The following is a 14,635-nucleotide window of genomic DNA, read 5'->3' as shown; positions in this document are numbered from 1 at the left end:
CTTGGAGCAGGAATCAGAGAAAGTGCTGGAGAAGCAGAGGGCGTCCTGTCGCCTCTTCTCCGCCTGCCCCTGCCTGGGGCTCCAGGCTCTGTGCCCGCCCAGGCACAGCCACTGCCTCCCCGTCTTTCCCAAAACCCCCCCCCCCCCCCCCCCCCCCCCCCCCCCCCCCCCCCCCCCCCCCCCCCCCCCCCCCCCGCCTCTGGTCAGAGCTGAAGCCATACAGACTAGACTCAGTGTTTTGCCCCCTTGGCCCCAGGAGTAAAACACTTCTCCTTTTCTCACTTCCTTTCCTGCCTCATGAGGAGGCGCGACAGTTCCTTGGCCGCCTGTGCCCCGCCTCCAGGGCCAGGCCGTTTCTAGGCAAGGTGTCTTCCGCCTGGCCCTGTCCCCAGCCTTCTTCTCTGCAGGGTCTGGTCCCAAAGGGAATCCGCCCCGCCTCTCCCAGTCTGGTGCTGTCCCCAGTCCGTTGGCCAGGTCAAGCGCTTCCTCCAGGGCTGGCTGGCTGCGGGGCTGCTGCCTCCTCCAGCACCTGCCCAGGGCCAGGGCCCCGGCCTCTGTGTTTGGGGGCCGCCTGCCTTCCATCCTGCCAGGCGCTTTGCCCACCCTGCCTCAACCTTGGCCCTGTGCCCACGAGCCCCCCACCACTGACCCGAGACTCCCCAAACTGACTCTAAGTGTTTCCTGCCTAGAGGAGAGGGGTCAGACCGCAGCGGGCCTAATGCCCCCCCGCCCCCCCGCCATTCTCTTTGCCTCCCATCTCTGCCACCAGACGAGCTTTCCAAGGTGAACTCCACAGGCCAGCCTACTTCCCTCCATCCATGGCCATACCCCCAGCCATTTTGTACCATTATATAAATATATATATATAAATATAAATATATAAATACAATATGTGAAGACATCTTCTTGGTTTTTATTTTGAAACAATTTTTAGGCTTGTTCCGGGGGTCTCTGTGCTGCCTGTACTGTATTGACCTGTTTTATAGGTGCCTTTTTATTAAAAAGAGAAAATTGAAAATCTAACCTCTTGTCTTTTTGCTTCTGTGTCTGTCTCCTCGGCCACCCAGCTTACTGTGGGATGCTGGGAGAGAAAACGCAGGGCTCCTGGCCCTTCCCCGGCTTCCTCGGTGAGGATGCAGGCCCCCTGCCCCAGGTCCCAGGCTCTGATTTCCACCACAGGGCCTTCCGGGCCCTTGGCTGGCTGCCGTGAGTGGGACCGGGCAGCCCAGAGGTGCCCTCGGCAGGTGCAGGGGGCCGGACATCCCACCCTAGCGCGCCCGGGGGCCGTGGAGGAGGGGGAGAGCCCTCTGGGCAGGCAGGCATGGAGAGCCATCCTCTGGTTCCGTCTGAGTCGTGTGCCCTCAGGGGCGGGGCTTGGCTTCCTGGGGCCTGGGGACTTCCCTGCCAGGCCTGCTTCCCACCCGCCTAGACGAAGGGGAAGGGCCGTGCCTCTTGCTGAGGCCTGAGAGACAGGCAAGCTCTGGGTGTGGCCTGCAGGCAGGGGCTGGATGTGATGACCCCCAGAAGCCTCTTTCAGTCTGTCATCCCTCTGGGGTGGGGGTGGGGTCTCCATCTCGTCCTGACTCTCGGCAAAGTGCTCTCTCCTTGTGATGGGGACCCTCTGCTGTGTAGCTTGTGGAAAGGGGCGGGAGGAAACAGTCAACCTCCTTCCTTGTCAGTACCCAGACCTACCAGGACCCTGGACCCTAATGCCCTCAGCCCTCTCTGCCCTGGGCAGAGAAGACAGAGGCTTTGCTTTGTTCTTGCCCCTCCTGGGGGCTGAGGAAGGAGAGTCTTCTCTCTCAGCGGCGTCTCTCCGCTGGCTGTGCCTTATTTCTTCCACAGGACACGGGCCAGCTGGTCTCTGGGGGCGCCTGGAGTCCGCGCTCAGTCTGCAGACCTCCCAGAGCCCCGAGACGCAGGGCTGGCCCAGGGCCATTTTGGTCAGGGCCAGGAGCAGCTTCCAGGATTCAGTCCGTCTGAGTTCCCTGCTTGGTCAAGATGCTGCCGGGCTGGTGGCCTGGCAGAATGTCTGTGTTTGTTAGTGACTGAGACATTAAGGCCACATTCTTTTGCCAGCTGGCCTTTCCTCAGCCTTGACCTCCATCCATTGCCTGGTGCTCGGCCTCCAGCTTCTTTCGGCAGGCGGGGCGCGAGGAGAGGCGGGTAGTGGTGCGGCCGGTGGTCCGTAAGCGGATGCAGCGCCTTCGGGGAGGGGACCGGCTGTCCCGATGGGCACGGGCAGAAGTAAAGATTGTTCTGTGGGGCCATCTCAGCCCTGGGAGATACAGCCGGGCACAGGCATCTTTCGCTTTTGCCTTCGGGCTGCCTCCCCTCTCTGGCCTGCAGCCCAGGCCTGGGGCCAGACGAAGAGACGGCAGGGATGTCCTGGAGAGAGGGGCTGGCCCCACGTGAGGGCACTGGTCACGGCGAGCCCTCAGGATCCCAGGTCCTGTTGGAAGGGGCGCCAGGAACAGCGCATCCCCCAGGGAAAGGGAAGCAAAGGGGGCCGGGACCTAGAAGGTGGTGAGGGAGGTGGCATTCTCCGACTCGGAGAGGCTGCTCTTGCGCCAGCTAGGGAAGAACTGGCAGAGGGAGGCAGGGCCGGCACAGCCCAGCTTGGTCAGCAGGCGCGACAGGTCACTGCGGAACTTGATGCCCGCGAACGTGTAGAGCATGGGGTTGAGGCAGCAGTGGGCCAGGCCCAGGAACTCACTCATGGTGATGGCCACGGAGAGGTAGCCGTTCAGCGCACAGCCGCTGCCCAAGGTCTTCAGCCTCGCCAGGGTGTCCAGGAAGATGACGATGTGGTAGGGTGACCAACAGAGGAAGAAGACGCTCGTCACCAGGATGGCCACCCTGACTGCCTTCTGCCTCTGGGGGCGCCGCTGGGCCTGGCGCAGCCTGTGCACCACGCCTGCGTAGCACCAGGCCATCACCAGCAAGGGCAGCAGGAACCCGCCGATGTGGTAGAGGAAGCGGGAGGTGAACCAGGCGTGGGCTCCGGCGAGGCTCTCCTGGGAGAAGGTGCAGCGGGGCAGGGAGCCGTTGTTATGGGGCTGGCTCACTTTGGCGAAGAGGATCTCCGGCAGGGCGAAGAGGAGGCCCGCCAGCCAGATGGCGGTGCAGGTGATGTGGATGGAGAGCAGGCGGCGGCGGCGGTAGGCGTGGACGGCGTGGACGATGGCCAGGTAGCGGTCCACGGCGATGCAGGCCAGGAGCAGGCTGCTGCAGTAGAAGTTGACCTTGTGCAGGGCGATCACGGTTTTGCAGAGGAAAGAGCCCAGGAGCCAGCCCACCGAGCCCTCGATCACGGCGAAGGGCAGGATGAAGACCAGCAGGAGGTCGGCCACGGCCAGGTGGAACAGGAAGGTCTCGGTGGAGCTCCGCGTCTGCCGGTGCCGCTCCAGGACCACCAGCACCAGGACGTTGCCCATCATGCCCAGGAGGAAGATGAGGCCGTAGGCCGCTGGCATGAACACGGCCTTGAAGGAGGTCAGGAGGGGCCCCTCCACGGTGGAGCAGACGTGGTTTTCCACTGTGGGACTCTCCGTGCTGTCGCTGTAGTTGCCCAGTTCCTTGTACTACAAGGCAAGGAGACAGCAGGGCGGGGGATGAGGACCGGCTTCCCTCGCGGGGCCCTGACTCCTCCCCACCCCCACGCTGCTCCTGTCCCTGGATGCCCGATACGCCCACCGCCCGGAGCCCCATCTCCCCTCTGTGTCCGTGATCAGGTCGCTGCCCTTTGCAGCTGCAGTTTTCGACCATAGAAAGGCCTCCTTCCGGACGGGGTGGAGATGGGGATGGAAGGAGACACAGGGCGGGCGTGTGACACAAGCTCTGAAGGGCTGTGCACATGGCAGCCGCCTTGTGTTTACCTGTATGGGAGCTGCGGGCTGACGCTGCGATCGGAGCGTCGGCTTTGGAATCGGGTCTGGTCGGGGCGAGGAGCATCGGTGCCAGGGCGCCGCAGAGGAGCGGGCACTAACACCTGGGAGCCTGCTGAGGGGGGCTGCCGTGTGGCCCACCGGCTTCCCCTCGGGTCGTCTCCCTGTTCCTGAATGTCCTCATTGTAACTCAGACTGTAGTGCCAGCCTCCTGTTTCGTTTACTCTGCACAGGAGGCTCGGGTATGTGACATTCCTGTCTTTATTTTTAAATGTTTATTTATTTTTGAGAGACAGACAGAGTGAGAGCAGGGGAGGGCAGAGCAGAGAGGGAGACACAGAATCCGAAGCAGCTCCAGGGTCTGAGCCGGCTGTCAGCACAGAGCCCAACGTGGGGTTCGAACTCCTGAACTGCGAGATCGTGACCTGAACCGAAGATGGACGTTTAACCCACTGAGCCCCCAGGCGCCCCTGGGAGACTCCTGTCTTTGCGTTTGGACCCACGTTGGTCTCCCTCCGGAGCCAACCACGCAGCCCTGCCCGGCCTTCCCCCGCTGCTGCTTCCGGTGCCCAGCAGCTTCCTCTCAAGGGAGGGTGATGTGCCCGTGTGGCCTCTGCAAGCCCCTCCGCCCCCTCCCCCCTCCCCCCTCCCTCCCCCCACCAGTGCTCAGGTTGTTTACCCAGCTAACCGCAAAGGAAGGCACGGTGTCTGTTTTCATACCTTTCACTGGCAGCTGTCCCCCTGCACCTGCTCCTCCTCACTTCCCAGCCCCGTTCTCCACGCCCACCAGACCCCTCCCCATGGTTTCAAAACCAGTTACAACCAACGTGTGGGGGTTGAAAAAGACACTTCTATAAACGAGGCGCCGCAGGGAGGGAGAGGATGGGAAAGGTGCTCTGCCCAGAAGCTTGCGCTGGTCTCGCGCTGCCCTTCTTCCAGGAGAGTGAGGGTCTTGCACAAGCGGGGTAGGGCTGCACTGCCTCCCGGGGGGGGCCCCCCCGCTGTGGCTCATGCTCACTCTCAGCGGGCAGACCCGGGTCCTCAGCCTGCGTCTATCCTTCTGTCTATCCTTCTGGTCCCTGGGCAAGTGGGCCTGGGGGAGGGGGGCGGGGGCACCCTGGAGCGAAGGCAGAGCCCCCCCCCGCCCCCCACCGAGCACCCTTCCGTCGCAGCCTCCGCCCACCGCCAGGAGTACGACCTGTCCCCGGCCGTTCCAGCAATGCCTCCTCCCTGTCCGTCCGCTGCACACGGAGGACCCTTCCAACCCGCAGATCCCAGCAGTGTCCTGCCCCAAGTCCTTCACGGGTCCCTCGTTACCTGTAAGAGGGGCTTTCTTTCTTCTAGACTTTCACCTCCCTCCCCCCAAATGTTCATTAAATGTGAACATTTAATAGCAAAGCCAATTATAAGAAGAAGTCACGTGTGTGATACAATCTCTCAATAGAAAATCAGTGTAAGCGGGTCTCCGTGCGTTCACACAACAGAATATGATGTAGTTCTCAAAAAGCAATGAGACGAACTGCCCGTCAGGGAAAGGTGTGCGGCACACACACCGCCACGCTTCAGAACCTGCCGCGGGGCAAGCCACACGGGGGTCCCGTCCGTGACTGTCCCGGCAGGGCTTCCTGGGGCTCGGGAAGCGGGGGGGGGGGCCTCAGCTCCTCTCTCTGCCTTCAAACCAGACTTCTTATCTCATGGGGCGTTTCACACAGGAGCTCGTGTTTAATAATAATAATAAAAAACCCAGCTCTAAACTTCCATGTGAAAACCATGGACTTGCACGGTGATGTCTGAACTCCCCTGTGGGGGCTTGACACACTACAAAATGTATATGCCTCCGACGACTTGCCAAACCTCATCTTCTTCATCGCTTAGGCACCCTGTCCTCCAGGTCCGTCATTCCACCGGCTGCCCGCCCCCAACGCATTCCTGTCTCCAAAACTTTGCTCCAACTCTGCCGTTTGCGGAGTAGCCCTTTCTCCCCGGTGGCTGCCTAATTAATACCTTTGCTTCCTCCAAGGTCCCAGTCAGCCCCACCTTACTACCCCGCCTCCTGCCTAGCTTGGAACCACATTCTCTTCGTACATTCTCTTTTTTTTAAAAAGATGTTTATGTTTATTTATTTTGAGAGAGAGACAGACAGCGAGGAGCAGACAGGGAGAGAACACCCCAAGCAGGCTCTGCACTGTCCGCACAGAGCCCGCCATGGGGCTTGATCCCATGATCCCCGTTAACTGTGAGATCAGGACCTGAGCCCAAACAGGAGTCGGCCGCTTAGCCGACTGAACCGCCCAGGCATCCCTCTCGGTGCCTGTACTGTGGCCCGCAGCCTCGGCACGCACATTTCCTCACTGGATGGAGAGGTCCTGAAGGCAAGTCCCCCTGACGAGGCCATGTGTCTCACACACGACAGGTGTGCAACACGCGTGGGCTGAGCCGCTCCGAGAGCAGTTTCGCAGAGACGGCGGGGGCTCTTGTATTCCCGGATCTCAAGCAAGCCCCTCTCCGTGCCTCTGCAGAGACTAAGACACTTCTTTTCACCCTTCCTCAGTCCCTGCCTCCTCCCGCTGCCCTGGACAGCCTAGAGCCGGTCTTGGGTTCTGTCTCCATGTTGGGAGCTGTTTCCAATACGGTCATTGAATGCAACCATTTGACTCCTATTGGAATTTAACGGAACATAGATATGGAAACAGTGAGGTGAGTGGTCTTTATGCAGAAAAAGCAATTCAGACCAGAAGCGAAGAGATGCGGGGCTTGGGGCCCTCAGTGGGGCTGGACTCCCCCGACCTTTGGCGGGAGCCGGGCCACCCCACTGCCCTGTGGACGGCTCAGGTACATACGACCAGCGACCTGACCCGGAAGGCCATTTATGAGAACCCCTGAGAGCACCCAGGCTGAGTGGCTTATTGCTCACTTAACGTCAGCACAGTGGGATGTGCCCCCAGGACCCCAGAACCCCCATCTCCTGAGAACCTGGGTTTAGAAGAGGGTGGAGGGGAACTGTCTCTTCATCTTCGCCAAGAGGCATTTGTTTGGAAAAGTGCTCAGGCAGGAAGGGCCCTGTGGGAGGAGGGGTTTGAGGGGTGCTGGGAGTTGTTAGTGCATTTCAGCAGGTGTCAAACAGACGTTCTCGGGGCTCAGAAGTGGCACATGTGAAAGCCACTTCCCATACCTAGGTGATCGATCAGTCACCCCTCCCCCCCAATCCATGGAGAGAGGCACTGAGGCAAGGTGGCTCTGGTCTGGTGGAAAGTTGAGGAAGCATAAATCCTAAGTACCTCGGAGAGTGGGGTGCAAAAGGGAGCCCTCCAAGACTTACACCCTGAGGGGGCTCGGCGCGGGCGATCTGGCCAAGCACCTCATTCTGTGGCATCAAAAGCTGCAGGCACCCAGGCCCCTCATGCACACAGGGACTCGGCAGCAGCGTGCACCCCGTATGGACACAGCCACGTGCCCAGGCCAGACCACGACAGCACGTGGCCTAGGCAGCGTTCCCCGCAGAGATAGTACGCACAGTAGCCAGGAGCTTGTGCCCCAGAGAAGGCAAGGAGACAGAGCGGGACAGAGCCGAGCACCGAGCCAGGAGCCCAGGTAGAAATCGCTTTGGGCACTGGGGCTAGGGCAGGAGGAGTTAGAGCCTTCTGCGTTCTGGTGCTGAGAAGAGAGGATGGGGGGCGGGGCTCGGGGCAGGTGCAGCGGGGCCCTGCTGGCCAGCGTGAGGATCAGCAAGCATCTGCGGATTGGATTCCATGTGGGCCGGCGGGGCAGGCGCTGAGGGGGGCCCTCCCCCGGGCTGTCCTGGACCCTCTCCCCTCTGACACTCTCCACGCTTAGATGACATGGCTGGGGACCCTTCCGGACAATGTACATTCTCCACGACCTGGAACCATCCTCCAACCAAATGGAATTGACAGGGGAAAATATAGAGACCTAGACTAGGGTTCAAGATTTCAGCTGTCTGGGGGCAAGTGCGGCCCGGCCCGGCTTACCGGCAGTTGATGAGCAAAAGGCCCGAGAGTCTGTTGATCTCGAGCTTCAGATGAGTCAACAGCGTGACGTGGCTGCCAGAAAGGCTCCTGTCACCGAACTTAGGTGAATAGAAACCCGTAGGTGGGCAGCTGACGGCCCGCCTGCCTGTTTGGTCTGGACAAGCGTGACCAGCTTGCCGAGGGGTCTGGAAACCCCCGCCCTGGGAGGAAGGTTTCTGGCACGGGGGCGCAGAGTCTTGGGAGAAGAAGACCAGAGTAGAGGGGAGCCCCTTCTTCAGGGCCTAGAAGAACCACCCCAGGCGAGAGGGCAGGATGGGCTTACTGTCTGAGGCGCAGACGGGGAGGGATGGGGGTTTCAGTCACAGGAGAAGACACTTATCACAGGCAGACCTCTCCCACCGTGGGCCCCCCGCACCCCTGGGATGAAGAATGTCTGAGCTCAAGTATTCAGGAAGGAGCCCTGGACAGGACTGGGTGCCGGCAAACGCCCCCTGCTCGCGTCTCCCGGCTGCTCGGGAGCCCCGGCTGTCAGGTCTGCCCAGGAACGAGCTGGCTCTCGGCATCCCCTTCGTCTAGCTCAGTGCCTGCGAGGGAGTTCGCTTCTCCAGCTTGCCTGTCCTGCGGCCGGACGAGGCCCCAGGCCGAGCTTGGTGCTCAGCCCCCGGGAGAGGGCAGGGCGGCTGAGTGCTGTGGCCCGTCCAGGTGGAACCTGGGGACCCAGGGCCCCAAGTCCCACCGGCTACAGGACGCATCTGCACACAGATGCAGAGGGAGCACCTCAGGAGGCAGAGGGAGCACCGCGGGACGCAGAGGGAGCATCACAGAGGAAGCACCACGGGAGGCAGAGGGAGCACCGCAGGATGCAGAGGGAGCACTGTGGGGGTGCAGAGGGAGCATCACAGGAGGCAGAGGGAGCACCGCAGGACGTAGAGGGAGCATCACAGAGGAAGCACCGCGGGAGGCAGAGGGAGCACTGCAGGCTCCACCTCCTTTCATGTCTTTGTCCAGATCTTCCTGACCGAGAGTCAAGGGCTGTGAATGGGGCCAGCCCGGCAACTGGCCTTCCAGCTTTCAGTGGCTTGGGCTTGAGACTGGGCTAAGGGTGCGAATGGGGTCTGTGTCCCCGCCCCCACTCTTCCTTCTGAGGGTCCACACTCGCAAAAACCATCTGAGACGCTGGCTTGCCACTCGTAGGAAGAAGAGACGCGAGGCAGGGTTTGTGCCCCCCACCCCCAACCTTCCGAGGTGAACCTGCCCGGCTCCTCTCGCCTCTGTACCCAGGGCTTTGGCCACTAGGAACATGGTGCTGCTCCCGGTGTGGCTCTGGGGGGAGACTTTAAGCTACTTCTGCCTTCTTGTTTTTTAACGTTTACTGAGAGAGAGAGAAGGAGAGAGCATGAGCAGGAGAGAGGCGGAGAGAGAGGGAGACAGAGAATCCCAAGCAGGCTCCGCGCTTTCAGTGCAGGGCCTGACACGGGGCTCGAACCCATGCACCTCGAGATCGTGGCCTAAGCAGAAACCAAGAATCGGATGCTTAACCGACTGAGCCACCCAGGCTCCCCAAAACTACTCCTAACTTTGCACCGAATGTTTAGGTTTAAGGGGGGCCCCCATGTGGCGCCCCAAAGGCCATGTGCACTTTGCGGACAGTCAACCAGTCTGAGGGACAGGGGGACGTGGAACCCAGGTGAAGACAGCAGCCATCTCCCGGGCCAGCACCCACTTGAAACATTTCGTCCGGTCACTCCTGAAAGACTGTTCGTTCTTGTCTCCTGATTCCCAGCACCTGATCCGTGGCCACTTTTTATGCCGTTCTGCCGGAGGGGGGATCTGTGTCCGTAAGGAAGGCAAGAGCCCCTGGCGGGGCCTGTGCTCTGTGTGCTGCGCCCAGGTTCGCCCCAACACTGACCCCCTCCCCAGGCTGGGCCTGGGTCTCTCGCTCATCCCTGAATACTCAAATCACCTCCAGCCGGGCCCCCTCCAGTGGGACTCCTCTGGGACTTTTGCCATATTTGGGGTGGGGGAAGGTCCCCTCCCCCGAGGCATGGCCTTGGTGGTTTTGGTTCCTCTTCTTTACACCTTGATGGAACGAGGGGACGCACGTGGGCAGGCTCTGCAGCCCGTGCGACTCTGCTCACAGTGACATGGTTTTGGGGGACTATCACCGAGGAGAGGAGAAGGGAGTCCAGGTCCTGGGACTGGACCAGATTCGTCCTGCTCTTTAGCCGCTTGCCCTCCCGGCTGGTGGGTGGTGGGGCTGGAGGGGAGGTTTGTGCCCGGGTCCTGCAGCCTGGGCCCCGGGCGGTCGGGAGGAGGCTCTGCACTCTCAGGTCAAGGTTCCTGAGGACAGCGACTGTTCTAGGTCTGCCTTCCGAGCAGGACGGGTCCCTGGCACGCCCACGCCAGGGACCGGGCTCCTGGGATGTGAGTCAGCCGTCTAGATTTTCAGTGCGGGTCTTCTGCTCATGGGGGTTCGCAGCTCATGTTTTAAGCATGGACATTTTAGGTGCCTGGAGTTGAGCTCGGAATTCCAGAGGTGGAAGGGAAGTCGGGCTGACTGACTGTGGCTGCGGCCCAGGGCCCTCAGTCCTGACCTCACACTGCAGTGGAGAAGCCAGCGTTCCAGGAAAGCAAACCGGACTCGGTTTGGACAAGGACAGGAGGGGCGAGGCCCTTCGGCGCACCACAAATCAGCGCGTACTTGTTGAGATCCCTACGGGGGACTCCCCCACCCCCGCCCAACGAATGAAGGAATCGGGACTTAACTGAGAAGCTGCTATGTGCCAGACTGTTCGAGGCTCTGCCATCCCAGGGGCCCTGCGCCGTCGGACCTACTGAGTTAAAACTTGGTGGGGTGCCTGGGGGCCCAGTCAGTTAAGCCTCTGACTTGGGCTCAGGTCATGATCTCACAGTTTGTGAGTTCGAGCCCCACATCAGACTCTGTGCTGACAGCTCGGAGCTGCTTCAGATTCTGTGTCTCCCTCTCTCTCTGCCCCTCCCCTGCATGTGCGCGCATGCACACTTTCTCTCTCTCTCTCAAAAATAAATAAACGTTAAAAAGAAAATCTTTGGGGCGCCTGGGTGGCTCAGTCGGTTAAGCCTCCGGCTTCGGCTCAGGTCAGATCTCACGTTTGTGGGTTCGAGCCCCACGTCAGGCTCTGTGCTGACAGCTAGCTCAGAGCCTGGGGCCTGCTTCCGGTTCTGTGTCTCCTTCTCTCTCTGCCCTTCCCCCTCTCATGCTCTGTCTCTCTCTGTATCAAAAATAAATAAAACATTAAAAAAAAACTATTAAAAAAAGAAAAAAGAAAATCTTTGCAAGGCTCTGCTGTGAGTGGGTGGGCTGGAGAGAGAGGGTCTGTGCGCCTGAGGGAGCGGGCCCTAGAGAGAGAGCGTCTCCACAGTGAGTGAAGGCGGGATGAGGCGGTGGCTGAGGAAGGGCTCCAGAACCCGGATGGTCCCAGGGCTCCCGTGCTCCGGACTGGACCCTGATGGGGGAGGGGCTGGGCAGGCTGGGATGCCGGCCCAATGCACTTGTTCGGCTTGTGACACGCACCAAGTAGCCGGTCTCTCCCTGGGCTGGAGGTATATGGGGCATGCCGTGTGGCCCCTGCCCTCTGCCACCGCCTGTCTCTAGTAGGTCACGCAGGGAGGGGGGCATGGTTCGGGGGAAACTCGAGGTTTCTCAGAAGCCAGGAGCGGCCAGATCTTGGGTTGCTTACTATGCGTCCAACGGGGTCAGGGCTCGTGGTCAGCTCGAAGCGCGGGCAGAGGAAACGCCCACCAACCACTCAGGTGAGGCCAGGGGCCCGGGCTGGGGGCCTTGTCAGGGCGGAGGTTTCAGCCTGATTTAGGGTATTGCCCAGACTCTGCCATTGCTCTCGGGGGCAGCTTTGTGGGCGTGTGACCTGTGCGGTCCCCCGGGGCTGTGCCCTTAGAAGAGCTCCGTGCTTGGCTCAGTGCTAGGCTGGTGCTGTCTTGAAACTCTTAGTACTTGTTGAACAAGGGACCCTGCATTTTCCTTTTGTACTAGGTCCCACGGGCTGGGCAGCAGGGCGGACTAGACTGACGGTTTCGGCTCTGCTGTCATCTGATTGGGTCTGAGGGGCCAGACTTGGGGTGATTAGCTCTTTCCCTCGCGTTTGCCCGGGCTCTGGGATCTGCACCAGTGAGAGGCGGGCTTTCCCAAGCACGTCTGGGAACGTGGCCGGTAGAGATCCAGGCTGGGCTCCAGCCGGTGGAGCTGGAGGGTGCTGGAGAACCTCTCAGGGTGAGCGTACGCTCAGGAAGGCAAGTGGGCATGGGAGAAAGGGTTTGGATCCTTTCTGATTCAGCCCAGAGTGCAGCTCAGAGAGAAGTCCTTTCCCCAGAAGTGCCATTGGCCATGGGGGGATAGGCGGGAAGCGGTTCCCCAAAGGTCCGCGTGAGAGCCCCCTCCTGGGGACACACCGGAGCTCCAGGGTCTCTGGTTGAGTTCTTCCCAACACACCGCCTTTGGGAGCCCAGGGATGGCCAAGCCAGCTGGGCAGGAGGGACTTGGGAGCAGAGTGTGATCCTGGGGGTCATTTCCTTAGCTCTCCGAGAACCCCTCATCTCTAGAGATTCCAATTTTCTGACGGGACACCACACGCTTTAAAACATTTCTAGGATCAACACAGAGTTCCCCCACCGTCTCGGCACCCCTGTGCCTCCCCGACTCTGACCCACGGCGGTCCCTCCCTTGCTGACCACCTGGTCTCACAGCTCCTTGGTTTAGCACATGATTATTGTCCAAGAGCTTCCAGCGAGTGGGGTTTTTGTCTTCGTGGGTAGACTGTACGCTATTTGAGGCCCGGGACCAAATCCTCAGCCTCTCCATTCAACACAGAACCGAGTGCCCCGATGATACAGGCCCAGAGCAAGAGTTAATAGATGTAAGGCCACTGGGACAAGACAGGTTCCCAACAGAGCCCTTCCAAAGTACTTTCCCATCTTGGCTCCTATTCCAGCCCTAAACGATAAGAGGAGGGACTTCTTCAGAAGAATGAGGGGCAAAGCGGCTTGTCCCTGGTGGCACAGGGGGTACGGCCGAGCCGCACTTCTGACCCCTCTTGAGGCTGTCTATTTAAAGCAACAGCTCTACGTACCTGCCTTCTCCATGGAGTGGGAAATACAGTCTTAAAAGGCAGGTGCCATCAGGCCTGTCCAGACTCTGCCGACCCCCAGCGGGAGGGGACCCCACGGCCATCCCCTGCCCCCCCCGAGCCCTGGGCGCAGGAAATTGGGAATTCCAAGTGGGGCCTGGGCTCCGTCTGGGTCTACTCACCACGTCCTCCAGGTTGTAGTTGATAAGGTCCACGTCCAGGGTTAAGGGGTAGTTCATGCTTGCAGCCGCACGTCTCCAGACGGGTCACTGTCTGAGGTCGGGGCTCTGCCTGGTGCCTGTAGAGCGGTGGCAGCCGTCAGCTGCAAATTTAAACAAATGAGTTGTGCGCAGCCTCTGGGGCTGGAGGACCTGCTGTCTGCCTCACAACTCATCGCTTTTTTTTTTCCACTGGGTCTTTTTTTTTTGAAGAAAAAGGGAAAATCCCCATAGCATCAGTGCTAGTCAAGCATTTCAGCTTCTTTCCTGGCAAGAGCTCTCTCAATGGGGCTGTGACTGACAGAAAGGCCGCCCCTCGCCTCCTCCCCGGGCCGCCCGGTGAGGGACTTGTGCCTGGTCGTGAAAACCACCGCACCAGTGAGCGGGACAAGCAGGGAAACTCCATGTAGAAAGGGAACAGGACCGTCCAGCCCCCCGGGACCTCCTTTCCCAGGCAGTCACCTCCAAGCCTTCACCCTTCTCGCCACAAGGGTGACCAATCATCCGGCATGCCACCAACCGAAAGTCCCTCGTCCTGGGAAACCCCTCACCCGTCGGCAAATGGGGACACTTGGTCATCCAACTTGCTACCGTTCTTTTGACGGGTCGGGGCAAAACCTCTTCCCTTTCCAGCTCAAGTTCAGGAGAGAAAGGCTAGAACCCTTCAAAGGGAACAAGGTTAAAACATTATTGGAAGACAAAAATAAAATCACCCAAATTACCAGCACAAAAACACAAATAGTCACCGAGTCGTCTTCTGACTCAAAAGAATGATGTTCCGGCTCCCACTTAGCTTGGTTGGCACCTAATTATCAACAGCAGACCCTGCCCAGCTGGAGTAGAATTTTACGCTACTTTACGGGACCAGAGGATCCCGAGGCTCAGAACGGGAGAGGGACTCCCCAGGACCCACAACGAACCAGCGGCAGAGCGGGACCGAACCCAGGTTTCCCCATGTGCACTCAGGGTTTTCTGTCCTGACCAGGCCGCCCCTCTCACAGGCTCCTGTGACCCTCTCCTTCCCCTCAACTCTGTCCTGGGGGAGGACCCCTTGCTGTAGAAGCCCCTTTGTAGGCACTGATCGATTTCCCCTCCACGCTCATCTCTGTGCCCTTTCTTCCAGGAGGGGCATGTTCACGTCCACCCGCCCCCTTTCTCTGCCATCCACCTCCCATGTGACCCCCGCGGCACAGCTTTCTTGCATTTCAACAACCAGAGGAATTCCCGGCCTCTGTTTGCGCTGCTGGGCCAGCCTTTCCCCTCTGCAGATTCCCTCACCGCCTTCAGCAACTGCCTTCAAGGAGGAAGAGCCCCAGGACGAGGGTGGGAGTTCCTCTTGTGTATTTCCAGTCCCCACAGCTCCGAGGGAAGCTGTCCCAGTGTTTCCTGGGTCCCGGCTTGCGGAGGGCTCCCCATTCTTC

At 60.1% G+C, this 14,635-nt stretch overlaps 1 protein-coding gene across 1 annotated transcript; it reads right to left on the bottom strand.

Annotated features, from left to right (window-relative positions):
* Positions 1–891: 891 nt before the first annotated feature.
* On the bottom strand, positions 892–13,422 carry CXCR5 (C-X-C motif chemokine receptor 5). The gene is made up of 2 exons (XM_029914608.1): positions 13,179–13,422; positions 892–3,584 (listed from the first exon to the last, which is right to left on the bottom strand). Exons 1-2 carry the CDS (start codon positions 13,233–13,235, stop codon positions 2,517–2,519), a joined length of 1,125 nt encoding a protein of 374 aa, XP_029770468.1. The 5' UTR covers positions 13,236–13,422; the 3' UTR covers positions 892–2,516.
* Positions 13,423–14,635: the final 1,213 nt, after the last annotated feature.

Source organism: Suricata suricatta, chromosome 11 (genome assembly GCF_006229205.1).
Source record: "Suricata suricatta isolate VVHF042 chromosome 11, meerkat_22Aug2017_6uvM2_HiC, whole genome shotgun sequence".
Lineage (NCBI taxonomy): Eukaryota > Metazoa > Chordata > Mammalia > Carnivora > Herpestidae > Suricata > Suricata suricatta.
The sequence above is the reverse complement of the archived record's forward strand: the minus strand, read 5'-3'. Positions and strand labels throughout refer to the sequence as shown.

Bases quoted from the DNA above. Each gene is read 5' to 3' on its own strand.
- CXCR5 (XM_029914608.1), bottom strand. From the start codon at position 13,235: ATGAACTACCCCTTAACCCTGGACGTGGACCTTATCAACTACAACCTG. The intron at 3,585-13,178 runs GTGAGTAGACCC...CTTGCCTTGTAG, and splicing joins ACTACAACCTGGAGGACGTG to TACAAGGAACTGGGCAACTA.